This window comes from Momordica charantia, assembly GCF_013281855.1.
Source record: "Momordica charantia cultivar OHB3-1 chromosome 1 unlocalized genomic scaffold, Mcharantia_2.0 BLBB01000001.1, whole genome shotgun sequence".
NCBI lineage: Eukaryota > Viridiplantae > Streptophyta > Magnoliopsida > Cucurbitales > Cucurbitaceae > Momordica > Momordica charantia.
The window spans coordinates 22,613,709-22,640,010 of NW_028275157.1; the positions used below are offsets into that span (position 1 = coordinate 22,613,709).

Below are 26,302 nucleotides of genomic sequence, written 5' to 3' on the forward strand. Positions count from 1 at the left end.
CCATGGTATATCGATGAAGACAATTATCTTCATTGATATGAGACCTTTTGGGCGAAACCAAAACCAAAACCCTGAGGGCTATGTTCAAAACGGACAATATCATACCATCGTGGATCATACAAAGGATACCGTTGTCCTCAACATTTCTTTCTTATTTGTCGTAAATCTAACAGCCATAAGAAAATGATAATTGCTGACCAGTAAACCCCTCAGTCTTTTCAATTTCTAATTGATTCTTAAACATTTTAATTTCATGTTTACATAAATATTAGTTTGGCAGCAACCCAATATAACTCAACCGGGTGTATATAATTCTTAAATAATACTTTTATAAGTATGACACAAGAGTATTAACCTAACAAATTTAGTAATACCGACCTATTAGACACATCAAATTGAAAGTCTAAAAAGGTTCAAAATATGCTGAATTTACTAAATAAACACAAATTTGAAACCTTAGAGGCTAAACTGGTAATTTTGATTTGAATTAAGTGGTTGGAAAAGCAAAGTGATTGGTCAATGTATGATGAAGATAATAGGTAGGTTTTTGTTTACTTAGGTGTATATATGAATGGCAGAGGGTAGGGCTGCAAAGGAAGGGGAGGGGGGGTCCTGTGGGGGGGGGGGGCCTATATTCTCTGATGGCAAATGTTGCTGTCAAACAGAATCTCTTTTCTTAAGCCTCTCTATTTCTGAAGTGTCACTTTGTTAAGATCCTCCCTTTTTCCCTTTTTATTACAATGCCTCTGCATTTCATCATTTGTGGGCCCATTTTTCTTAAATTTACATATATATTGTCTTGGGATGTTACATATTCTTAGTTTATTTGCAACTTTTGCAAACTTAAATATTATGTAATGGATGGTTTGAGTATTTGTTTCTAAATGGTAATGAAACACCAAATAGATAAACATTATTATTTTATGTAAGTTGAACGCACATTAATTATATATTCTTTATATATTAAGTATATTATTGAAATATAGGATACATAAGTGACTAGTATATCAGTGATGTTTTTATCACATAAATACCGTCGGTAATAAATTTTAATTATCAATAACACAAAAATGGTATATCAATTATATACAAAGAAGGTGACATATTTGCAAATTGGGCAACTAGCTTTGCCCGTAAATTTCCCAACCGCAGAGAAAATCAAACAGAGTAACATAATTTATATATGTTTGTCCTTTCAATTGAATAATCATGCCCTATTTTTCTATAGGCCGCTTTGCAAGTTTCACTATTGAAGATGAAAATTACATGTGTACTCTCTTAAGAATATGTTACAGTTTGGTATAAAATTACTCAACTGATGTTTTTTTCTTCTATATTTTCTTCTACAAGCTAAGGTATTATTCGAATCTGTCCTTTTCTTGAATGTCTTGATGGTTAAAAAAAAAAAAAAGGGGGGGAGAGAGATTCAAAATTAAACCACTTTCTACCAAAATTGTCCTTTTCTTAGGACTCGTTTGATAGTGTTTCCATTTCTTATGCTCCTTTGGTAATATCTATATTTATGTATGGTAAAAAATTGAAAACAAGAATAAGAAACAAGAAACTTGTTTTGATTGTTTCCAAAATTTCTATACAATTTTTGAGAATGTTTCCAAAGAATGAGGAACATAAAACATATTTAGTTGCAAAATGTTCAAGTTTATGAATAAAATTTGGCAACGAAAACGTTACCAAACGGATTCTTAGCTTCCTCCCTATTTTGACCCATACAGAAAATTTGCCTTTTCCCTGAGCAAGGTGAGGTGAAGCATTGTTTGAAGGTGTTTGTTTATTAAATGGATTGCATCACTTGGGGACCACGGAGTGTGATGAAAGGCCTTGGTGTGTGTCTATGTTTGGGGCAGACAAAGAGTAATGTTAGCATAAACTAAGGACAAAACAATTTTAGCAAGTGGAAGTGGACTTTAAAGTGTACTAATTGTTTGGCTTTTTCACTTTTCATTTAATTTCCCAATGGTACAACAAACCCCATCCCTTCAATTCTTTTATTAACCCCATTTCTACACGTTAGTTTCTTTCCCAAATCCTTCATCTTCTTCCTCACATCTTCCCCACCATTTGCCTACTTCTTTTTTGGAAACCTCTTCACTCTCCTCCATTAATTCTTTCAATCCCCTCCCCCATATTCCTCCTCCTTAATTCCAATATTTTCATTTGACCCCTTTTGATTACTTTAATATGAGAAGATTTCATTGTTATCCTAGTTTGTTTAGTCTTTTTCATTCGATTTGGTTGAGCTCAGTCTATCTGTATTTATGGATCAATGGAACTATGTTAAAGTTGCGTCTCCAACTGGATTACAAAGAAATTTGGGAATGAGAGTGCACATGATTACAATAAATGAGAATTTTGAAGTTAGATTTTTTTTTCCTTTTAAAAAATGGGTGATTTATAATATAAGGTGGAGGATGATGAAGGGGGTAAGCTAAATTTGCGGCAACAGAAATCAGTAAATGCTAACGTGCTTGTAGTAAATACACAACATGCTACGATTAATTGCTTTTTCTTCACTCCACATGCACACACCCATTTTTTCTTATCTTATTCTTATATAATAACCCCAAATTAATTAATCTCCTCAAAATTTTTTAATCTATTCTTTGGCACTGAAATTTTTGAGAGGGAAACCAAACCACCATTACTATGGCTCTATATTAGTTTTTTTACTTTCTTTTTAGGGAATATATATGTTATTAATTAATCTATTTATTGAGAAGTCCAAAATAGTTCATTAGAGAATATTGGGCTTAGGCTGGTGTAATCTTTTTAACAAACTGTGTTTTCAATATCTGGATTTATGTTTAGTGTGTTAATTAATTTTGTCCTGACAAATATATTCACATGTTATGAAACAACATTCCTAAATGTTTGTCTTGTTAAGACATTTCGACTGTTTTTGAGAAGCCGAAAATTTAAATCTTTACCCAATTCTTAAAGGAAAAACTCTCAAATATATTCAAAATATAAAATGGGCTATATCTATACGGTTTGAAAAAAAAAAAAAAAAATCCAACTATGACATAGAGAAATGAATATGAACATGGGTTGTTTTAGAATTTTAGAGCCTATTAAATTAGTTGTTAAGGGAAAGAGAGTGACTTTGATTTTGAACTTTGACTTTGACTTGAGGGAATAAATATGAACGTGAGTTGATTTAGAGTTTTACCATGAGCCTATTAAATTAGTTGATAAAGTGAAGGAGAGTGATTTAGGGTTTTTTTCTTTCCTTTTCTTTTTAAATACACACATTGGGATTATAAGAGTTCGAACCTGCGAATTCAAAGAAAAAAATAGATGTCAATTACCACTAAGAGTTGTTTTGGTTTTGAACTTTAGACAGTGTTATTTGAATTATATTTATTCTGTATTTGGGTTGTTATATTTTTGTAACGGTAAACCATTATTTACAAATCATTATGTGGTGTATGCATAAAAGAGAAAAGTATTTTATTTAGTAGAAATCTTTTGTCATCTTTTATTTGTTTTTCTGTCTATTTCCCCCCTTAAATTCACACGGTCTAAAACCAAAATATATTGTATAGTAAAAACATTAGCAAATGTCAAAACAAATTAAAGACAAATGTTAGATTTTGTTATATATGCATGTACCTCTTCACATCCTCCATTCTAATTTCTAGTCTTGTTTCTTTGTTTGCTATTGAATGGACAAAACATATTCTAAATGAATTGCCAATTAGTAATAATAAAACATTGTCCTAAGGAATAAAAAAATTACAATATGGTACACAACACATAATTGTATTTTAATATATAAAACGTGTCTTAATTAATTATCAACTACCTCCTGTAGACTTTTTATTATAATAATATTTGTTTTCAAAAAACTCAAAATTATTTTGAATTGATACCATATATATCCGCGGGAATCAAGGGGGCATCACCTTGGGAAATTAAAGGGTAACGATATTCTATAAATACGTTTTAATTACATCTGCCTTTTTCTAATATACTATTAAATTATTAATTAATTAATTACCAAAAAAGAAAAAGAAAAAAAAAAAGCCAATGGTCAATAGAAAACGAAAACCAAGCTTGAAAAGAAAACATGAAAGAATGCTTGTTGTTGTATTGGGATTAACGAAAATTTAAATTAAGTGAGATGTTAAAAATCTAAAGTAAGGATTGGAACTATAATTCTATAAACTAATTAATTAGTACGTACCATTGTTTCGTACGTAATTGTGTTTTATTATTAAATTTGTGCTTGTAAACGTATGCATATTCCGAGTGTTTAATAATTATTTTTTCTTTTTCTTTTTTCTTTTTACCAAGTGCTTAACAATTTATTGCAACATAAATTAATTTATTTATTTTCAGGTGGACAGTAGATGTATTAGTGATTTTTTTAGTACAACGGAGATTTGAACCCTTAATATTTTTGTCGGAAATATATGTCAGTAATTAATTCAGGCTAGTAATTGTATTAGTGATTTAAGACAATTAAAATATAACTAAAGATAATCTAATAACAATATCATATAAATAAAAATGAATTAGTCAATAATTTATAATTATTCATCCTTTTTAAAATTTTAATTAATTAAAATACTGTTACTATATTTTGTAATTTAAAAAAAAAATGTTCTTAATTTGTCTCGTAACTGAGCTACCATTTGAAGTCCAATCGATAGGCGAAGTTGTTATCTGGGTTATGATGTGGCCCAACCCAATTACTTATGGGCTTGTCACTAACAAATAACCCAAATTATTTCCTATTTTTCCTGCGTCTGATATGTTTTAGCAGAAGTAAACTATATGTTATATGTACGTATTATGGCTAAAAGTCATTTCACATTATGAGAAAATTATTTAAAAGTTTTATATTACAATTTTTTTTGACAGCTTATACTACCAAATTAAATTCTGATGTTTGACAATAAATATTTATCATTTTATTAATTATTGGGATATAGCCATCTAATTAAATAACCAAAAATTTTCTAAAAAAAAGAATGACCAGTAGATCGGTTATAATTGGATGTAATTTTAAATCAGTCAACCTATGTATAACTCAATAAATTAAGGCATTAAATCTTAAAAAATTATTGTATTCATTAAATAACTCCTAGTATTGAGGGGCATATGTATGTATGTATATATATATATATATATTTTCGTTTCTCTATCCTATTGTTTTACTAAATAAAATTAAAATTTATGAGAGAGAAGACAAAAGGAGCAAGGATATAGGGTGGATATGGTCTTTAGCCATTGGTATTGAACTTCACAGAAATAATACAATTCAACCAAGAAAACTCTAATAAGTTCTTCTCATATGCATAGCTTTGAGACATTGAGAATACACCCAAAATTCTTACAGGAAATATATAATATAAGTTCATTAAAAAAAATGAAAAAATTATTCAATATGGTTGCTATAATATGATTTTTCCCTCGATTGGATGCATGGGTTGAACCATAGCGAATAATTTCTTGATAAAACGATTATGATTGAACTTTATTTTTCAAAGCAAAGCGCAGGTGGTCCTCTGCTTGCGAGTCTTCTTCTTGGGTCTCGGAGGCCTCAACGCTACCTTTATCGCAGCATCAAACACATTCTTAACATTCTGCACTTGCACACATCGCAAAACCCATTACCATTTCACCAAAAATTTCAAACACTTGTTATAGTTTCAAAATTCTCTATGCAATGGATGAATACCGTACCTTCTGGGTTTTGGAGCTGCATTCTATGTAGGTAAGTGCGCCAATCATCTTCCTCAGTTCCTCGCCCTGAAGATCAGATAAATAAATCACCACTCAAAAGCATGCAGAATTGAGTTTTTTTTTTTAATTATTTGGTTTAGATTTCGTTGATTACCTGAGGAGTAGTTATGGGAGTTGCGCCGGGATGATCCATGAGGTATTGTCGATCTTCTCGAAGATCTAAAATGGATTGAATTAGAAATTGAAGTTGGGGTTGGTTGTAAGTGTAATTTAAGTTGAAGAATGTTGTTACCGAGCTTAGTTCCAACCAGAACGATGGGGACGTTTGGAGCGTAGTGTTTAAGTTCAGGAATCCACTGCAACCAAAAAAGAAAAAGGAAGAATTAATTAAGGAAGCAAAGTTTGGAGAAATTGGGGTTTAAAATAAAAAAATAAAAAATAAAAAATTTACCTTCTTGAAGATGTTCTCGTAACTGGCTTTGCTGATCAGAGAAAACGCCAACAAGAAAACGTCTGCTCCTCTGTAACTCAGAGGCCTCAGCCTGTTGTAATCTTCCTGTCCTGCATTTCACACCCTCATCACTCAATTAAACAAAAACTTCAACCATACTATTTTCTATCCTGTACTTATGATTTTCATTTTTGTTTCAAAATATTGGGTTTTTTAGTTGATGTACTAAGTTAAAAAGAACGACGATTTCGATTCCTTCCTTTTCAATTTTATCGTAATTTTACCTAACATTTCATTCTCTATATTTTTTGAAATATATTGGGTATAAAATATTTGTTTTAAAAATCTGTAAATATGAAAAAAAAATTATTGGAACAAAAATTCACATTTTGAAAGTATATTAAAATCGAAGAGATATTTTGAAAATAAATAAAAGTTGAAATTAAAGTGATTGAAATAGTATTCAAACCAAGGAAAAAATATTATATTTATTTATTGGGGTTTTGTAACAAATGTTGGGATTAACTAGTGTTTGTTTCAATTATAAATTTACCAGACATGATGCAATTATTAAAAAGTTTTGACAAAAGTTTGAACCTTTCGTCCTTTGGATAGCTTAATTGCTCTTCAAATTTTATATAAAAATTAGCTACAAAAACTATAAAATTAAACAATAAATAGAAAGTTTATACTTAGCAAATATGGATTAGATATTAACTATATACCTAATGGTCTAATTAAAGCTTTGAGCTAGATGGTTAAACAAACTTACCAGCGGTGTCCCACAGGCCAAGATTAACGGTGCTGCCGTCCACAACCACATTGGCGCTGAAGTTATCAAACACAGTCGGAACATAATCCTAGTACCGGACAAACAAAATTAAATATAAAAAAACCCCAACAAAAAATTAATGAAAAAAAAAAAGAATCATATATAATTTGAATGGCCATTGACGAAGTTGAAAACCATACAGTGGGAAAAGTGTTGCTGGTGTAAGAAATGAGCATACAAGTCTTCCCCACGGCGCCGTCCCCCACCGTCACGCATTTAATAAACCTGGCCGTGCTCATAATTTCCGGTACCCTCTTATCCTTCTTCTTCTTCTTCTTCTTCTTCTTCTTCTTCTTCTTCTTCTTCTTCTTCTTCTTCTTCTTCTGTAACTGTTGTTGGTGAATGAGGGACAGAAATGGTACAAGGCACGATTTTCGTATACGATACTTGAGGGATGGACTGGCTTTAAACGACATATAATTGTGTACGATAAGAGAAGGGACAAAAAGCAGAGGAAAAAAGGGTTTGAACTAACAATTCACCCACTTGGAACCGAAAGGAAGCTCAATTTCCAATTCGAAATGATTGCATATTTGCAACAGAACAAAAGGGTTTTTGTTTTTTGGGGTTCCTTTTTCTTCAAGTGGAAGATATAGAGAAAAGTTAGGTTGGGTGGAGGTGGTTAAGTGAGGAACTAGGGTAATGCAATTGTAATGTAAGACATGAGAATTTGGTTAATTAACCAAAATGAATTCAGCAACTATCGCATCAGAATTCTGCTGAATGGGAGTTGGATTTGGATTTGGATTTGGGTGTTAGGTGAAGTTTATCGATCTGGGCTTCAATTTTTAAGAGAGGCCCATGTGTTGTTGCTTACACAAACACACACACAATCAGCTTTGGATTTAGCCCAAAACGTGGTAAATTGCAGCTTATCTGAAAGTTTGATGTTTGGAAATGGTCGTACAATGAGTATTTATACATTTGTTCAGCAGTACAAAGTTGGTCGGGTCACTCTGATTTTAGTTTTGATTTTGGTGGTAGAAAATTGAACCAAATTGATTAAGTACTTTTGACCATCCAATTAACTTAGTCTAACTCCAAGAGCAAGCCCAGAACCTTCTTCTTCAAGTAATAATAGGAAAAGATATTGTTCCTAAGTTCCTAACTCGATCAATTTGGATTTTTTTGATCTTTGTTTTGGAAAATAAATGTTTGACGGCTGAATAAAATATTTTGTATCTCGAAGATGTTGAGAGCAGTGCTCTCAAACCCGTCTCGAGGATCTCGAGAAAGATTGAGTTAAACAGCAGTGAGCAACTTTAAAAGGATTTTGAGAGAGAGAAAACACGAGAACAAAAAAAGACTTCGGTGAATAGGGACGACTAATTATATATATGAAAGGGAATAAAATAATTTGCAAAATTGATTCAAATTCTTATCTTTGCAATAATTAATTACTTTAAAAAAATCATGAAAGACGTGAGATAGGATTAGGAACGTACCAATTTTACATGGAAATACATCAAACAAAAAAGGAAAGAGAGGATTTATGGGCAAGGAAGATGAATATGAATCCGATTCTACACCTAATCAAAATTTCAACAATGAGGAAACACATTTTTCTCTCATAACTTTTTCTCCAAGACTATATAAAGTCACAAAAATTTGGACCATTTAGTGAAAAATGAATGTAGTGACAATTACAGGTCACAAGTACAAAGTGAAAGACTGATTAATTATTAAATAAGCAAGCATTAAATTGAATTCTACAAGTGTGTTTTGCATAATATCATTTAATGTCATTAATTTTATTGAGTGAAAATGATGAACAGCCTAGCCATTTAGCCAAGGTTGTGGCCTGTAACTTCAGTTTCATCTTTTTCCAAAGTGAATGCACTAAAACTACAACAACAAGAAGACGATGATGAATATATATATATATGGCCAAAACCAAAAGTACAGTCTCACTTTTGAGCTTCTTTTTTTTTTTTTTTTTTTTTTTTCTGGGCTGCCTCATAAGTTGCTTCTGGATGCACTCCACTTCCCTGAAATAACCATTTTCTCCATAAAAAAATTATAAAAGTTATTTATTTATAATATCATTTCACCCATCCACCAACACCTCTGTTTCTTGTTACACCATATTAAGCCTGCCAAGTTTTACCATATTATTTTATTCTAGTAATTATTTTTCATCTCTTATCTTCCTCAAAATAATATTATATTATCAATTTCTAGTCCAAATTCATATGGATTCTCTTCTAGATCTAGTGGTGCTATTTTCTTACAAATACAATGCATGATCTTTTTGTAAGATTTTGGTCGTATCTTTGACAACTTGATTTTTTTTAGCTATTTGGTGAAACGGACTTTCTCCATGGATTGATAAATACCAATATTACATTTCATCTGTGGTCTAATTTGCCATTCTTTGGAGATTCTTTTTACCATGTGCCTTTATATGAGGAAAAAATGGATGTTTAAGATTAAGAATTTGATGATGTCCAATTGGGTCAAACCACGTGAATTAATAGTTTTGGGAGATGGCTCATATTTTTTTGGAAATAGATGGCTCATATTGTTAAACAAAGTTTAGGACTCTTTCTCGTGAGGTTGAATTTTAAAAATTATTAATTACAAATATTAAAAAGATTATAAGAGTGGTTGAAAAAGTCAAAGGGATGGGAGAGATTGAATTAATCGCAAATTTTTATTAATTAATCGCAATATTATTCAGGTTTAGAAATATAAAAAAAAATTGTATCATTTAAAAATTGTATCATTTCATTTGTTTATATATATGTATTTTTTTTTCCTTACAACATGTAGAGATGTAGTTTCAAATTAACGACCTCTTAATCAGATATCAATTACTGCTATAAAAATTATTTTTGTATACCTAATAGTTATAAAAAAAAAGGCGCGACAGAATTAGAATTACATGGTATGGAATTGAATATATTAAATAATTCCTTTAAATTAAATCCTTATTCCTTACAGACGTCATCGCACAAGAGGCGTGTCGTCTTGCTTCTCTCCTCTTTTCGGTCGTCAAATTCAATTACACGTTCTCCAATTCTTTCATATAAATTTCCGAAATTGCCCCTCTCAGTCCCCGAAAAAGGAAAAAAAAAAAGAAGCATATTTAATTAATGCTTTCACCCCTTTTTGTAATTTTTTTCTATTAGGTATAAAGTAAATTGTTTCTATTGGACCCCATGATAAAATTCTTTAATAAAAAAAAAAGGTAAAAATTTTAATGTGTGATCCGTCTTGTTTTTCACTGGAAAACATTATTTTCTTAGGAAATATTTCCGTATCTTTTTTGGGTTTCATTTTTTATTTTTTAAGTTAGTCTATTTCCAATATTTTCTATACCAATAAATCAATATGATTTAACTCTCAAAATATTTTACTTTATTTTTTAAAGTAGTCACTCTTCAACATTATTTAGAATAAACTACATTTTAGTTATCATATTTACATCTATTTGCTTGAATTTTACAAGCAATAACTTTTTTTTACAATCCACCGAATTTTTTTTTAACAGATTCAACAATATCAATGTGGTTAGTATGGCACAAAAATTATTTTAAAATTTCTAATGGGTTAATGTGGTAAAAATTGAATTTTAAATTATACTAAATTAAACAGAGGAAAAACAAATTGTTAATTAAAAATTGAAGAGACAAGACAAGTTGGATAAATATAAGGAAAAGTAGGGGCAAAAAAGTCGAGCCACCAAGCTGAATGGCTGAATGTACAAAAAGCAGTCAATTTCAAAACCCATTTTCCAGTGACCTTCGAGTTCTTGGCAAGAGGAATAAAATCGGAATTGACAAAACAAAACAAAGGCTCAAATTTTGTAAAGCTAAATAAATGTGCTTGTGCTTGGTTGGTGTTTAGCCATCAAAATCCAAAGGAATTTAGACCATTTCCCCTCGACATTAAGCCATGGTTTTGGTCTCCCAATCGGATTTGCCTTTTAATGAGAACGATTCTCAAGACATGGTCATTTACCAAGTTCTAAACGAGGCCATGGCGTCCCGCAACTCCCCTCTTCCCCCCGCCGCCGGACACCCCATTCCACCCGCCGTAACCATTGCCAAGAAGCACTACAGGGGCGTCCGCCGCCGCCCCTGGGGCAAGTACGCCGCCGAGATACGCGACACGGCGCGCGCGTCTGGCTTGGCACCTTCGCCACCGCCGAGGAGGCCGCTCTGGCTTATGATAGAGCTGCTTTCCAGATGAGAGGACCCAAAGCCCTCCTGAATTTCCCGCCGGAGGTCGCGGCGGCGGCAGCGGCTTCGGCTTCTACGCCGGCGACGACTTCTACGCCGGCCAAGAGGAAGCATAAGGCTGCGCCGAGTGGTGATTGCAGCTCCACCGCTGTTTCGGTGGCGAATTCACGATCAGAATCGGATAGCAGCGCAGCTGAATAGAATAGGCTAAAACTTTTGGTAAATTTTTTTAGCTCTCTCTCTCTCTCTCTCTCTCTCTCTCTCTCTCTCTCTCTCTTGTGTATATGTGAAGTTTTGATTATTGATTATGGTTTGGAAATTTGAATAAAACTACACAGATTTGATTGAAGTTTATGGTGTTCTGCTTTAGAAAGAATGAATCAAATCGTTATATGGTAGATTAGAAATTAATGATGGTGCTGATCATAAACAATAAAGGGCTACAAATTGAAACATATTTCTGTCTACTGAGTGACAAAAACCTTGCCGTTACCGATCCAAATGGAGGAGTTTTTGAAGAAGATGATATCATAAAGAAGACAGCAAATTTTCCAAGTACTCACTCCCCAAGTCTTGGAACTCGAAGACGTCGAAATCGTTGTAGAACATGTTGTTCTTGTTCGTGCTCGCCTTTCTCTTCATTGATGGCTGTTCGAATTCCATGATGTCGAAATTGAAACCGTCTTCCTCTTCCCATTCTCTTGTCGATCGCTTGCCCGTGATCGACGAACTTCCATGGCTGCCAAGGGTTGAGTAAGCAGAGTCATACCCTTGAAAAGAAGGCGTGAGATTGTTATCCAAATGATCATAGTTTGTTGACAAACGCATTCCCATAGCCTCAGCAACAGTCTCAACAGGGAAATTGAGATGTGCCTTTGGACCTCTAATTCTCAGCGCTGCTTTGTCATAAGCCAATGCAGCTTCCTCAGCTGTATGGAAAGTCCCGAGCCACACCCGAGCACCATTTCTTGACGAGTCTCGAATCTCTGCTGCATATTTCCCCCACGGTCGTCTCCTCACACCACGGTAGTGTCTCGTTGCCACAACCTTCTCTGATCGCCTTCTGTCGACACCAAAACCTGAATGATTGGTGGGGTTGTTCTCCAAATTCTCATGGAAAGATTGCTCTGTAGTGCTTTTAGGGACAATCCCATCAAGAAGCTCCTCCCATGCCTCAGCTCCCATGGACACCCATCTTCCAAGGCTTGGTAGCCTCTCAAGAACCTCCATGGATCCATCTCTGCCACAAAGACTCGGTAGCTCTGTCCAAGATTTGTTTAATCCTGAAGCACTTTTTGTTCCACCATGTCCATCCAATCCATTTTCACCAATAAAGTTCGCCCAAACATTCTCTAAGATTGCTTCAGATTGATCCTGTTGGATAGCCATAATAACACCAATTATAAAAACTACTCAAAACACAGATCCCACATGAATTAATGAGGTAAGAGAAGATAGAGCCATTGGGAATTGAACTATATATATAGACAAAAAGCTCCCATGTGAAATCTGTACAGCTCAGGATGTGTAATCCCACTCCTTTCCATCAGAAACACAAAAGGAAACTTGCCCTTCAATCCACTAATCACCTAGATTAATGGGGAAGTAATTGGGGGTTTTGATCACTAAAATGAGGTGGGTTTTGATTATTTTAAAGCTCCTTCAATTGACTTCTGTGGTTTCACCTAATCATTGAACTAGGGTTTATCCATTCGAAATTTGTGTACCTTCCCATTTTAAAATTGGAAAAGCCCTTCTGGAAATCAATATTCAGCACACCAAAAACAGAGAAGCAAACCAGAATAAAAGCTGGATACAGTGTGTTCTGATGATCTTAATCATTGATTTTACAAACTCAGATTTTGTTGATCAAGAATTCCCAAGTTTTTACAAGAGTCGGTGTAGAGATTTCGTTTGACCCCCAATTCTGCGGTTACCGAATTTGAAAGGGAATTGAATGCTTTATGTACCTCTGAAAAAGAGGAGTGTTTGAAATTGTGAGGCGTTCCTTCTGAAATAAGGTTTCGGTTTCTTAAGAGAGGAACAAGCGAGTTGACATTATCATTAGGATTACGAAACTCGAAGGTACAAACTACAATTCAAATGCAGAAAATAGAAAATAAAAAACCCTTTCAGACTCGGACATTCCTTTCTGAGAGAATTTTAATTTAGCATTTCAGAGACATGTTGCTTAGGGATACTCAAAATTGCTGCGCCTCCACTGTGTACAGAATCTGTTACCTGTAAATCAGCCGCCTCGATGCTCCGGTGGAAGAACACCAAACGAAACTCGATAACAACACAACACCCATCAACAAATTGGTTAAATAAAAGTTTCATAAGTTAGATTTTAAATATTAAAAAAAAAAAACTTTTACTAGTTGCTTGTTAATATTATTACTATCATTACTGCTACTATTTACCAACATACTTATAGTTCAACATACGAGGTATGCTCGTTTGGCCACAGTGGTTTAATTGGTAGAAAAATTAACTTGGTCTATAGTAATTTTTTTTTTTACTATCACATTATTTTGTTACTATTTACTTGTTTCCTATGCCCACTTAATTTTGTTTTTATATTTCCTTTAAAAGGTCTAATATTAGTATAACTAAACACTAGCGGTAAATACATTTGCTCTTTTTCTTAAAATTAGAGGTTTAAATTCTCACTCCTATATTTGTTGTACTAAAAAAGAGTTTCATATCGATTAGCATGTGATTCTTATATAATTAAGATTTTTATTAGTTTTAGTCCAGTGAATATTTGAAAATAGGTTCAATATTGATGCAGACTTTTGACATTTATGAAAACTTAGAAATTGTTTGTTATCCCAAAAACAAATTTCTTGGAGCTGAAGGCATAAAAAAAATAATAATAATAATAAAAAAAAGGAAGGAAAGGTCGAAGAATATGATAATTATAATAGAGGCAGCGAAGGAAAGAGTTGTAAATTCAATGTACAATAAAAGGGAGCAGTTTTGGCCAAGAAATTGAACACTTCCTGTGAACCAAGAACAGGTTGACTTTGACCTTGTATCGGTGAACTGAACCGACACATGGAGCGCGTTGTCCATCTCCGTTCCGTTGAAGTTGAATTAGCAGACGGGTTTGAAAGTTCAACTCTCGACCCGACTGCTTCAGTTGGGCTTTCACACTTTCCAGCCCAATTTAGAGGTTTTGGGGCTTTCAGCCCAGTCCAAATAACACACCTACTAACTCGAACTGGGCGGCTGAAAATTTTGGCACAATTAATATATGTTTTTTGAAAACATTGGCACAATTAATATTGTCACGATAAACGTGAAATAATTATACTCTTTAGCCAGAATATGATTAAATCAATATTTTGAACTTATTCGTGATGGGTGATTTAATCATATCTAAGTTTTTTATTTTTTCTTCCCTATTATTCGGTAAAGTCTCTATCTCTCTCCCTCTCTCTCTCTCTTTTTTTTTTCTTCTTCTTCTTTGCCACTCTCTTGACATAGCTACTCAGATTCCTCCTTAATTAATCTCTTCTACTTTAGTTAAAGCAATTTGAAACATATTGTATATCATTTGATTAGACTTGAATAATTCAGAATAGCTTAAATTATATTACTATACTTGGGGTGGGGGTTCAAATTAAATATATAACTACCATAAACCCCACCACAACCACTGCCTCAATGCTCTGCAGGCTAATGCTCCCCACCAACAATGGTCGCTATTGACTGCCATAAATTATTTTGAAAAAAATTATAATATTACCATATTATTTTTTAATTAGAGGATACCTATATTATTTAATTTATCTACCTTACACTAGAATAAGTTGTGCAATTATTTAAGTTATAGACTTTGAGAATAAGATGCTATTAAATTGCAAACCTGAACATAGTTCAACAGGTTAAAATGTTTATTTTTGACTTTGAGTTCGAATTTTCATCATCTGTACTAAAAAAAGTGCAATTAAATTTTAGTTTTTCTTTTTGTTAATATTTGTGGTTAGTTATAGACGTATCCTTCATTGGACAAAACTATTTTTGTGAGTTAATTCTTTCACTTGTATTTGAGATGTTCTTTAAATAGTTGGATTGGGGCATTCTGTAGGTAAAGTTTGAACATTTTTTTTCGGATTATTTTGTGACTAGATTCAAGTATTTTATGATTGAATTTACCATCCGTGACACAATTTTGAGTAATTTTTATTTGTTTGATTTGTATGATTTATTAGTTGGATCACAAATAATTTTCTAATTTAGTGTTGAAATTGAAATGATTTAACACACTTTTTGTTCAAGATGAAATGAAAAGTTAAAAAGGTTAAAATTGATTGGAATAAGTATAAATAAAAATGCAGGAAATTTCGTCCTACAAAATTGGAGCAAACTTTTCTTTCTTCAATTATTTTCTCATTAAAATTGAGGAACTAACCTTGTATTTCACACCACAATTATTCAAATTACTAGTGCAAACAAGCTCAGCTCGTGTGTGGACTATAATAATCACACCGAAACATTAGAAAACAATGTTATTCAGGCATGTTTAGATTCATTTTTCTCCCTTTTTGTTTTTTGGTTTTTATTTAAAAAAACGTTTGATAATTGTTTTTTGTTTTTTATTTTTATTTTTAAAATTATTAAAAAAAACAAAATCAAGTTTCTGTTTTGTTACCAGTTTCTTAACTTTTTTTCGAGATACAAATTAAAATATTATTTTATCATTTTGCCTCATAAAATATAGAAGGAATATTAAAAAATAAATATAACAAACAAAATTTGAGTAATTAATTTATAAATAAAATCATATAAAATTTTACTTTTTATTTATAAAAATAATTATAAAAAAAAAACCAAGAAATCGTATATCCATAATCCAAATTCCAACTCAATCTTACTTTTATTTGTTAGAAAAGATAAAAAGGAGAAACCGAAAATGACGAAACTAGCCCTACAGGAATCGTGAGGATTGAACATGAACGAATCAATCAATTACACATCAACAACATCATCTATAAACTCGGGAAACACTGCGGTTGCTGTTACCACATTAATTTTAGAAACAGAGCTCGTCTCTTTCCCCATTATTTGTGACGACCCACGTCTAAATGAAGTTAAATCCACCGGCGCTGCGCTTGCTCGGCCTCGTTTTTCTGATATTACCCGTAATTTCCGATGGTGGACCCTCGCCGGAGCAGCAATATCATCGGAATTTCAACCGTTCATCGGCAGCCATTTTAGTGTTCGGAGATTCCACGGTCGACCCCGGAAATAATAACTTCATTGACACTCTCTTTAGAAGCAACTTCCCCCCTTACGGAAGGGATTTTGTCACCCACAACCCCACCGGAAGGTTCACCAATGGCCGACTTGCCACCGACTACATTGGTACGTCTTAATATTCACAGGCATCTACCTCAAAATTTATTTATAAACCTTGTTAAATTATTTAGTTTTACGTGGGGTTCTTGATGTGTCACGACTTCGAGACGACTTCGAGACGATGGAAATTCTATTTCAAAATTAATTAGCAAATGAGAAGAGTATCTTTTTGTGGTGGGATGGATCAATATTTCAATACAAAATGGCTAAATTTTATAAATTTCTGACTAATTAAGATTGATTTTTGTGACTTTTTCCAATTAAGCAGCTTCATATGCGGGCATCAAGGAATTTATTCCTCCTTATTTAGACCCAAATCTTGAAATGGAGGAGCTTTTGAGTGGAGTCAGTTTTGCTTCAGCTGGTTCTGGATTTGACCCACTTACCTCTACCATAAGTGTAATATTCTATAAAATCTTTCATCTCTCTCTCACTCTCTCATGTTAAACACCAAAAATTTTGGGAAAATAAGAATTGGGTTATATTCGGCAGAATGTAGTTCCAATAATGAAGCAATTGGATTACTTGAAAGAGTACAAGAAAAGGCTAGAATCGGCCATAGGAAAGGACAGGACCGAGGCGCATATCAACAGAGCAGCGTTTGTAGTGAGCGCAGGAACAAATGACTTCGTTATCAACTATTTTCTTCTCCCATTTCGACGCAAAATCTACACTCTTTCTTCTTACCAGCACTTCGTTATTCACCTTCTCCTCCAATTTCTTCGTTGTTTCTACTTTTTTGTTCTACCTTTTATGGGGAAGCTGCAAAATTTTACGTGTTAGACCTTATTCTTTTATTCTAAAGGTTCATTTAGTCGGGGACAGATGAGGAAAACTCACAAACTTAGAACCCATCACACATGGGCTCTCTTTTCTTTCTTTAGCCACTCATTAACTGGACTGGGGACATAATTAAAATAGTGGGTATTGTAGGTGAATTTGGAATTAAAGAAAAAATGTACGAGTTTTCTCAAAAAAAAAAAAAAGTTTTAGTATTATGGTAGCATGATACATATCCGTGTACTACTATTACTATTATTGTCTATTATGTAGAAAATATTTGGTTCTTAATAATAAGAAGGAAAAATCTTACAATGTTTTGACCATTAAGAGATAAATACAAAAACAGAAATAACATATTATAAAAATTAATAAGTTATCAATTTTCGAGGCACCAAATATTTTCATATAAAAAATGGTTTTTATTTAAGAATTAGTATTTATTATAAAGTCATTGATATATACTTGTCAATGTACCTTCGTTCTTTTGAGGTTAGAAATGGGATTGGCCAGCAAATTGCCGAATTTTTGACCTATTTTAACATGGCCAAAACTATATGTATTTTTATCTATTTGAGTAGAGAATGTAAGGGTAAGAATTAAATTAAATGAGGATACTAGCTAGTATACGTTAATACCGAGATGTTGTGGATATATATATTATAGGGGTTGTGGGCGGAAGGTGGTCGGAGAATTGTGCTTGTTGGGCTGCCGCCAATGGGCTGCTTGCCGGCGGTGATCACATTGAATTCCGATGACGCTGTGCTCCGGCGGGGCTGCGTCGAGTCTTATTCCTCCGCCGCAAGAGGCTTCAATGAAATCCTCCAGAAGGAGTTGGTGTCGATGCAGTCGAACTTAGCCGAATCTGGCGCTAAATTCTATTACGTCGACTCTTATGGTCCACTCGCCGACATGATCCACGACCATCGCAAATATGGTGAGCAAAAAAGTAGATACTTAGTTACCTATAAATTTAGTTTTGAATTAAAAAAGCATTAAAAGGGGAAATTATGCATAGCAAAATTTTTTATATATATCAAAATATGTCATCTATTTTTTAAATTTTCAATTATATTAGTAACATATCATATATCCATATCAATAGCATGTTAAATGTATATCACATACATATATATTACAGAAAAAAATAATGATATTTGAAAAAACTAGATGTGGTTGTTATTTTGCTAATTTTACTAGAAGTGTGTTCTATATTTGTAATTACCCATATTAAAAATTCTCATTTATCTAGAGAATCTGAAAAAAAAAAAATTTGTTAACAAGAAAAAAATATTTTAATCACATTTTATTATTAACCAGCGGGTAAAATTTTACATATATATGACTGAATTTCACAAAATAACAGGTTAACGTATTCAAATTATATATTAAAAAAACAAACCTTTTGCTAACAATTATTTTTTCTTTTTATTGAAAGCACCTTTAATTATCAATCACAGAAGATCGTAAAATAAATAAGTTTGAGCATAGTTAAAATTAAACTAAAACTCAATTGCAAGTCGAAAAATGTGACTGTTTTGGTTTTGGAAATAATAACTTGGTTTACTTTGTGATAGGGTTTGAAGAGGTTGGGAGTGGATGCTGTGGGAGTGGGTATGTGGAGGCATCGTTCTTATGCAATCCCAAAACCTACACGTGTCCTGACGTTACAAAGTACGTGTTTTGGGACTCCATCCATCCAACGGACAAGGTTTATTATAACCTCTTCCTCGCCGCTCGTCCAGTCGTCGATGCTATATTAAAATTCTAAATATATCAAACAAACAAGTAATTTATTTTTTCATTTTGTGCCTCTTTAATTCTTCTCTCTTTTATATCAAATTTTACCTTTGATTTCTACCCCCTCTGTGTAACCAAAGTTCTTGTATGCAAAACAACACATCTTTGCTACTGTTGTGGGAAGAAATTTGGAGCGCCATGTATGCTCCACCCTCATCCAAACAAATGGATCTAGGTACAAATTCGGATCCTCAAGAATTAGAGCACAATAAAGTAGTGCTCGACGCTGACTAAAGTTACAATGACTATTAGCGCATCTGATATTACGAGAGGCTGACTCAAGTATCAAAGAATCTCCCTTCATGTTACGTTGCTCCTACGATGATAGATACACCGACATACGGAGTGTCAAAGCCTCACCATTCCTTACATTTTCTACCTTTTAAAAGGTAGAGTCACATTCTCCTGCAAGATATACAACACTCCTACAAAAAATTCTAGCTTGCTATACTTATTCGTTCTAAGTTAGATATCAATGAACATTTGCTCGGAAACACGACTGTAAAATCTTTTGGGATAAATTTCAAGTCCAAATTGAACTTGTAAGGACAACGATACTCCAAGTACTTCGAGTATCTTCACAATGACATGATATTGTCTGCTTTGGGCATAGCCCTCTCACACTTTTGCTTTTTGTTACATCCAAAATGCTTCATACCAATGGAGATAATTATACCATGATTATTCAATTCCCTAGCCAATGTGAGACTTTATTTGTAGTTTTTGGTTTTATCCAAAATGGCTCGTACCAATGTAGATAATTGTCTTATTTTATATATCTATTATCATTTTCTTCCTTAGTCAATGTGAGACTTTGTTTGCGCTCTCCTTACAATTCCACCTGAACAACATTATAATATTAAAAAAATTATGGTGATGCATTAGATTTTGGTAGATCGCGTGAATAACAACAAAAAAACACTTGAAAACTCATCTCAATAAGAAATGAGTAATCCTTCCAGATCGAAAGTACTGCTACTCTAATATTATCTTGTATTGAATAATAGGTCCAAAAGTTTTGTAAAGATAAGTGAAAAGATGACAGAGTATTTTCCTTAAATGAACATATAGCTAAGCTAGCGCCAAGTTAAAACCGGAAACACAAAAACTAAGATAAGATGTCACGTTGGACAGATTGAATGGCCTCCGCCGCTATGATTTTGTACATCTTCTCCGACGGATGAACCGCGTCCCAAAACACGTACTTTTCTGGGTCGCTGCAAGTGCTCGACCCCTTGCACGTGCCGCCATATTCAACCAACCCCGTCCCGCAGCACCCCTTCGCCGTCTCCCTTAAACCTGAAATTTATGACTCCATTAACGTCCCCTGTTTCAAAGCCAATAAATTTAACTGTTTTCTTTTTTTTTTCTTTTTTAATTTTTAGTACCGTAGGCGGTGGGGTTGTCGACTGCGTCCTGTACGATGGCATAAGCATCCACGAAGCTGGTGAGCATCCCCAAATTTGCTTTAATCGCTGCCAATTTGAGCTTCATCTTTGCATTGAATGCGTACGCCGCTTGGTTGAAACTTTTAGAACACGTCGTGTTCTGATTTGTGATCGTTCTTACAAGTGGCATGCACCCCAATGGCGGAACTCCCACAACCACTACTCTTCTTAATCCCAACCTATGCATAAGCTACAACAATATATATAACAACGAATAAAAAAATTAAATCTTTGTATTGAATTGATTGCTATTTTGGAAGAGAAATTGGAGGGACAGGGCAGGGGAGAGACCTGGACGTTACGGGACATTGAAGAAACGAGGAAATTCTGGTATTGGTCCAAGCTGAATTGCTTGGGGCGAAGTGGTTCCAAGAAGTAGTTTTCGAGGAAGTCGTTGGTTCCCATGCTGATGACAACTATGGCGTTTCTGATTCTCTTCTCTGCCTCCTCGTAGCCGACTTGTCGGCCTAGATGGAGTTTGTAGTGCATGAAATACTCCAACTGCTTCGGAAACGACAGTACGTTCTGTAATTGGGTTTGTATTGGATTAGTTAATGATTAATTAATAAGAGGGAAAAAAAAGGACTAGAATAGAAATTAATGTAATTTGTTTGTTTTACAGAGAAATTAGCGGTGAGATCGTCGTAGCCTGAAGAGGCAGAAGCAAAGCTAGCGCCACGCAAAAGGTGGATTGGGCGCAAAGTTGTATCCAGAAACGCCGGCACCGTTTCTCCAAATCCCAACGCCTCGGCTGTTGAACCCATCAGAGATCAGTAATGAATCAGAAAAGAAATGAAGCATATGAGATTAAAGGTGATTAATTTACCAATGAAGTCAGTAGCGAGGCGTCCATCGCAGAACCTGCCGGTGGGGCGGGCATTAAAGAAGTCCTTCCCATAAGGAGGGAAATTGCTCTTCATGGTGGTGGAAAGAACATTGTTATTCCCAGGATCAACACTGGAGTCCCCAAACACCAACAAACTGGTGACGTTGTATTTAGATGCCAGCTTCCTCAGTTGCTGTACATCCACGTCCATTAAAGGGACACAAAAACTCAGCCTCAGCGTCAGCCCCATTGCCAACAATAGAGCCCTCATCCTCAACCCCCACTGCCCCATCATAGTCCACAGCCTCTGACCTCTGTGTGTGTGCAAAGATAGCTTTTTTCTTGATTTTATGGAATTCCCCAGTCGACCCAGTGGTTTAAATAGGGGAATTGAGAAATGGGAACGGTGGGAGAGATATCAGACAATTTTGCTTTCTGTAGGTAGCGATTGGTTAAAGGGATTTAAGAGAGATGTTTGTTTGGTCGGAAAGGGATTGTGGCTGCCAGCCTTTTGATTGATTTTGAGGCAGAGGAATTAATTTTTAGGTGAGAGTAGTTGAAATTGGAACTCAATTTAATGTGCGCGGCTGAAGATTGCCCTCGGTTTTCTTATCTTGGTAATATCACCCAATAATTGCAACCTTTAAAATTACTATTATGTATTTATGTCAATATGTGTGATTTTTGTGGCTCTCCAATCATATTCATCAAATTACATTTAAATGTTAGACATTTTCTTTTTTAGTATATGCGACTTATTTTTATTTGGAGGTTCATCTTATCCCCATTTCTTATATGTTCTAAAAAAAAAGAAGTAGCTAAGAAGAGGTTAATGTTGAGAATTGACATTATTTTATTCCGATCATCAACCTTTTGTCCTATTACTTCAGGTCAATTTTTACTATACAAAGTATAATGTTTGTACTAAATTTATAATTTTTACATAACTTCTAGGATTATAGATATCTATTCAATCTTCATACTTTAAAAATATTATCATAGGCTATTAAACTCTTTTTGTGTCGAGTAAATTTTTAGACTCAATCCTTTTAGAACGATTTATGTCACAAAATCCTTGAACACATATGAAATGAGCTTTCCAGAAAAATATTTCAACCGATGGAGCTATGATGTAAATTTATTAAAAATAAATATTTTTAAAATAAAACAAAAGTGTTAAAAATATAATAAAAAATTTAGAGACTTATTAAAACTCTTTAAATTGTGAATACTAAATAAATACAACGATGTGGGATGATAGATCAAACCCTAGACCTCAAATAAATAAATAAGATGTTTGCCTTAACGGTTGAGCTATACTCATGTTGATACTGTTTAACTTTAAATTGATGTAATAATTATTGATGGAAAATACTTAACTCCAAGAGGAATAAAAATATCTACTTTTACGTTATTAATTTAGACAGACGGAAATATTCGCAATATGATGGGCTGCTGTTAGTGGACAATGGATATTGCGCTCACTGTATGGCACTCAGCCCAGCCCAAGCTACTCGACGGGCGCTTTTCAGATACTCGATACTCAAATCTGCGTTCTTCGTTTTCAGGTTTCACTTCGTGATGATCATGTGACAGCGGAGTTTGAGTTCGAATCGCACAAAAACTGTTTGATGCAAGTTCTTCTGTTCGACCTAGATTTTAAATGGTGTAAGTCGGAAGATTGAGCGGGGTTCTCACAGCCACGACGCCATTTCCTGGCCATCGTCGTCCTTCTTCCAACTTAGGTGAAAGCGTGCAGTTGATGCAATTTAAAGTCCCTAATTGATTATTGAATTCCACGTCTGCGCGATGCGAAGCTCGTCGTTTCGAACATTGAGGACCATAGCTGGTTCTGCGAGAAGTCTTCTTGCTAGTTCTTCGCCAGCAGTTCCTTGTCTTGGGCAATCATCTCGTTGTTATTTTGCCAATGCGAGTCTTCAGAAACTGCAAAAAAAGGAAGCTATTCCTTGTGATTTCATAAAATGGTGTTCGCTTGGTTTCTTTCGGACTTCAAAATTCGCTACTGGGTTCACCCCATTGCAACCAAAGCCGTTGGATTCGATCATTGATATGGAGAGAGCTAAAGATCGGTCACCGGAGGACCTCGCTTCCATCTGGGATGATGTAATGTTTCTTCTTCTTCTTTTTTTTATTTTCCTTAATTTTAGCTGGTTTCTGCCGGTAAAATTTCAAAGTAATTCATAGTCGAACTCTGCAGTCACCAGCACCGGTTAATTTTTATAAGAGATTAGTATGCCAGAGAATACATTTTTTTTTACGAAAATGGACACTCTTGAGCAATGTTTCGAACTTAAAATTGGCGGTACTTTTATAGTCACGAGTCAGAGGGCTCCATTTTGAATTTAGTCGTTAACTCTTTATAGAATTCAAACGAAATTAATCTGAGAGCTCCAATTTTCCAGAATCCAGGAATGAGATTGGACTGATCAAGCAAATGTAGCTTATAGAACTGGAAGCAAGCAAAAATTCTCCTCATATTATCTTTTAGATGGATAATTCGTTTCTTGGGATAATGGCTTCGTAAATTATTCTTCAATGATTTATTATGAGTTTAAAAGTTCTTTAGTAGAATGATTTTACCTTAGTTGGGCCTCCTACCTAATTCAAACCTTGTCAAAGGTTACCCCCAAAATGCAATTATATTTACATTCTTTTGTCGGGTTGTTGGTGTACCAGTATCATTTGGGAAGGGGTCATATTGGGGCATCAATGAAGGCTAAACTATATCATTTATTGGAACAACGAGCATCAGATTGGTAATTATCAAACCTTTTGTCAATGCTGCTACGAGTCATTTTCAGGATTTTGATGTTCTAACTTTAATGCAATCTTGCAGCCGATACTTTGTTGTTCCTTTGTGGCGTGGAAGTGGTTATACTACCATGTTTATTCAAGGTATGGTTGTTAACTCGTGGCTTTAACTTGTTAATCTATAATATATGAGAATTGAGTTCTTTCTTTATCAATGCTGTCACTATATCACTTGTCAATTTATCAGGTAAAAGCAAAACCTCAATTGCCTTGCCTTTTCTTTTTCTTTTTTTTCCTTTTGATAAGATAAAAAACTTTTAGTGAATGAACTGAGGGGTTTGAAAACAGAAGATAAGATATCCACTGTTAACCTACTAAAGCTTACAAAGAAGGCCCTCAAGAGTGTTGAGAGTGTACATCCATAGAATTAATTATTATAGCTAAGTGCTACCTCCCACACATCTTCCACCTCTAGCCTTCTTAAAAATTCTTTACTTCATTTCCACCGGGATTTTCCTTTTAAATAGCGTTCACTTCGGTGGCTAATAACATTTTACATTTTTCTTGGAGCTTAACATAACATTCGCAAGTTGTTTGCAAGTAATGGAACGACTTCTTGTTATTACTGTTTTGTTGTAATAAAAGATCTGAAAAAAAGAACATCAAGATAAATAAGACTTCTGAAAGATACTAAAGACCAGCCTTCCACCCACGAACCTGAGTATTGAATTACACTCAGTCCATCCAGCTTTGATGTTTCGAAGAAATCATCCATCCAGCTTTGATGTTTTGAAGAAATCAAGTCTGTTCTATTAGAATAAAATTACTTTAGGCGAGGATCTTACATCTAGATGAAACAATTGTTTGATCTTGTGTTTGCTGCTTGTTATGATTTTAATAAGTCTTGCCAACTCGAAATGGTTGTTTTGTACTTGACAGTAGAGGAAAATTGTTTTAGAATGAGATCTCAATTATATTTTGGGCTGTGTGATGTGGAACATAAAAATGGATCCTGTCAATAATGCTTATGGTTTAGTTTAAATTCTTAACTCAGATATGTATTTGAACCGTTTTGCAGTACATATGCCGCATATCCTTATCACTGGTCTTGAAGATTACAAGGCCAGAGGAACTCAAGCAGCTCCCTACTTCACCGTGTCATATTATAAAGAATTTGCAGAGAGCAAGGATTTGGTGCTTATTCGGGGCGATATTGTGTTTACGAGCAAGCTCACCGACCAGGAGGCAGAATGGCTTTTAGAGACCACCCAATCCTTCTATTTGAATGATGTTCGGTACAAACTGGTCGAACGGTTTAACAGACAAACACGAGATTTCGAGTTCAAGGATGTCTTGCAAGCACTCGAGATGCCCATTTTATAATTTCTGTGGAACTTAGCAGACAATAATGCCCTGTAAGAGGTAACAAGAAATTTATCATCCCCCATGGTCCGGAATAAGCCCCAACATCACTCAGCCTCTTCTTTTGATTTGTTTAGAGAGAATATTCAAGAACTTTATAGTTTATTCTTCCCGGACGTTGGATGTGAAGTTCATATGATTTTGAGAAGTGCTCCCTTATAACAGGAAGTAAACCCCGCTGTTTGTGTTTAGCCTCATCTTAAAGCATAGGAATAGAAAGAGATAAAAAAGGGGGAAGAAGAAAAAGTAGAAACAGGGAGGGAATATTAATTATGTTTAACACATAATTCAAATAAAATAAATCAAGTGGTTAAATAATAAGTGTTTTCAAAATGGTAAAAATAAGAAATTAAATTTTAGATTTTCTTGAATTATTTATATAAGACAAAATTTTGGATAACTCAAATTGGGTCTAAACTATCTACTTTCTTGTAGTGTCATAACTTGACATCGGTGTCCATTTCACTTTCGAATTTGATACCATTTAATGATAGATTGTTCAAAGTTACCGACGGTTTAGTTGAGAAATTTTAATACATTGAAGATAAAATTTAGAATTTAAAAACGAAATCAATAATTAATTGAAAGAATGAGAGCATTTGATTTTGGCCAAAAAAAAAAAAAAATAGAAAAATGGAGATGCTAGTTGGATGTCAAAATCAAAACGGTGTGTTTAATGCGGAAAAGACGCCGTCGTTTTAATAAGCCGCA

The 26,302-nt window shown here is 34.0% G+C and overlaps 6 protein-coding genes across 8 annotated transcripts; 3 read left to right on the forward strand and 3 right to left on the reverse strand.

The window, feature by feature from the left end:
- Positions 1-5,229: 5,229 nt before the first annotated feature.
- RAC2 (RAC-like 2) lies at positions 5,230-7,612 on the reverse strand. Its single transcript, XM_022286560.2, has 7 exons — positions 7,133-7,612; positions 6,933-7,020; positions 6,161-6,270; positions 6,002-6,065; positions 5,864-5,928; positions 5,710-5,775; positions 5,230-5,609 (listed from the first exon to the last, which is right to left on the reverse strand). The coding sequence occupies exons 1-7, from the start codon at positions 7,406-7,408 to the stop codon at positions 5,508-5,510; spliced, it is 771 nt and encodes a 256-aa protein (XP_022142252.1). The 5' UTR covers positions 7,409-7,612; the 3' UTR covers positions 5,230-5,507.
- Positions 7,613-10,731: 3,119 nt separating this feature from the next.
- LOC111012413 (pathogenesis-related genes transcriptional activator PTI5-like) lies at positions 10,732-11,525 on the forward strand. The gene is given in 2 exon segments (XM_022286559.2): positions 10,732-11,094; positions 11,097-11,525. Coding segments are annotated over 2 exon segments (486 nt in total). The 5' UTR covers positions 10,732-10,889; the 3' UTR covers positions 11,378-11,525.
- Positions 11,526-11,552: 27 nt separating this feature from the next.
- LOC111012471 (Integrase-type DNA-binding superfamily protein) lies at positions 11,553-13,634 on the reverse strand. Of its 2 annotated transcripts, XM_022286638.2 has the most exons (2): positions 13,418-13,634; positions 11,553-12,550 (listed from the first exon to the last, which is right to left on the reverse strand). In XM_022286638.2, the coding sequence occupies exons 1-2, from the start codon at positions 13,514-13,516 to the stop codon at positions 11,705-11,707; spliced, it is 945 nt and encodes a 314-aa protein (XP_022142330.1). In that variant the 5' UTR covers positions 13,517-13,634; the 3' UTR covers positions 11,553-11,704. The 2 variants fall into 2 exon arrangements, with proteins under 2 accessions (XP_022142330.1, XP_087977366.1); XM_088121240.1 differs by lacking the exon at positions 13,418-13,634 and having other exon boundaries at positions 11,553-13,404.
- A 2,550-nt stretch (positions 13,635-16,184) lies between these two features.
- Positions 16,185-19,127, forward strand: LOC111012428 (GDSL esterase/lipase At5g45960). Of its 2 annotated transcripts, XM_022286574.2 has the most exons (4): positions 16,185-16,549; positions 16,812-16,942; positions 17,990-18,260; positions 18,901-19,127. In XM_022286574.2, the coding sequence occupies exons 1-4, from the start codon at positions 16,270-16,272 to the stop codon at positions 19,092-19,094; spliced, it is 876 nt and encodes a 291-aa protein (XP_022142266.1). In that variant the 5' UTR covers positions 16,185-16,269; the 3' UTR covers positions 19,095-19,127. The 2 variants fall into 2 exon arrangements, with proteins under 2 accessions (XP_022142266.1, XP_022142267.1); XM_022286575.2 differs by lacking the exons at positions 17,990-18,260; positions 18,901-19,127 and adding an exon at positions 17,036-17,983.
- Positions 19,128-20,099: 972 nt separating this feature from the next.
- On the reverse strand, positions 20,100-21,816 carry LOC111012307 (GDSL-like Lipase/Acylhydrolase superfamily protein). The gene is made up of 5 exons (XM_022286401.2): positions 21,398-21,816; positions 21,192-21,322; positions 20,863-21,096; positions 20,512-20,761; positions 20,100-20,422 (listed from the first exon to the last, which is right to left on the reverse strand). Exons 1-5 carry the CDS (start codon positions 21,690-21,692, stop codon positions 20,232-20,234), a joined length of 1,101 nt encoding a protein of 366 aa, XP_022142093.1. The 5' UTR covers positions 21,693-21,816; the 3' UTR covers positions 20,100-20,231.
- Positions 21,817-22,949: 1,133 nt separating this feature from the next.
- Positions 22,950-25,782, forward strand: LOC111012283 (ATP synthase F1 complex assembly factor). Its single transcript, XM_022286370.2, has 4 exons — positions 22,950-23,521; positions 24,095-24,174; positions 24,255-24,313; positions 25,248-25,782. Exons 1-4 carry the CDS (start codon positions 23,207-23,209, stop codon positions 25,550-25,552), a joined length of 759 nt encoding a protein of 252 aa, XP_022142062.1. The 5' UTR covers positions 22,950-23,206; the 3' UTR covers positions 25,553-25,782.
- The last annotated feature ends 520 nt before the right edge of the window (positions 25,783-26,302 follow it).

Bases quoted from the DNA above. Each gene is read 5' to 3' on its own strand.
- LOC111012307 (XM_022286401.2), bottom strand. From the start codon at position 21,692: ATGATGGGGCAGTGGGGGTTGAGGATGAGGGCTCTATTGTTGGCAATG. The intron at 21,323-21,397 runs GTAAATTAATCA...TGGGTTCAACAG, and splicing joins CCTCGCTACTGACTTCATTG to CCGAGGCGTTGGGATTTGGA. The intron at 20,423-20,511 runs GTACTAAAAATT...CATAAATTTCAG, and splicing joins CGACAACCCCACCGCCTACG to GTTTAAGGGAGACGGCGAAG.
- LOC111012283 (XM_022286370.2), top strand. From the start codon at position 23,207: ATGCGAAGCTCGTCGTTTCGAACATTGAGGACCATAGCTGGTTCTGCG. The intron at 24,175-24,254 runs GTAATTATCAAA...GCAATCTTGCAG, and splicing joins GAACAACGAGCATCAGATTG to CCGATACTTTGTTGTTCCTT. The intron at 24,314-25,247 runs GTATGGTTGTTA...ACCGTTTTGCAG, and splicing joins TACTACCATGTTTATTCAAG to TACATATGCCGCATATCCTT.
- LOC111012471 (XM_022286638.2), bottom strand. From the start codon at position 13,516: ATGAAACTTTTATTTAACCAATTTGTTGATGGGTGTTGTGTTGTTATC. The intron at 12,551-13,417 runs GTAACAGATTCT...GCTATCCAACAG, and splicing joins TCGAGGCGGCTGATTTACAG to GATCAATCTGAAGCAATCTT.
- RAC2 (XM_022286560.2), bottom strand. From the start codon at position 7,408: ATGTCGTTTAAAGCCAGTCCATCCCTCAAGTATCGTATACGAAAATCG. The intron at 6,271-6,932 runs GTAAGTTTGTTT...TGTGAAATGCAG, and splicing joins TGGCCTGTGGGACACCGCTG to GACAGGAAGATTACAACAGG. The intron at 5,610-5,709 runs GTACGGTATTCA...GTGCAAGTGCAG, and splicing joins GCAGCTCCAAAACCCAGAAG to AATGTTAAGAATGTGTTTGA.
- LOC111012428 (XM_022286574.2), top strand. From the start codon at position 16,270: ATGAAGTTAAATCCACCGGCGCTGCGCTTGCTCGGCCTCGTTTTTCTG. The intron at 16,550-16,811 runs GTACGTCTTAAT...CCAATTAAGCAG, and splicing joins ACTTGCCACCGACTACATTG to CTTCATATGCGGGCATCAAG. The intron at 18,261-18,900 runs GTGAGCAAAAAA...ACTTTGTGATAG, and splicing joins CCACGACCATCGCAAATATG to GGTTTGAAGAGGTTGGGAGT.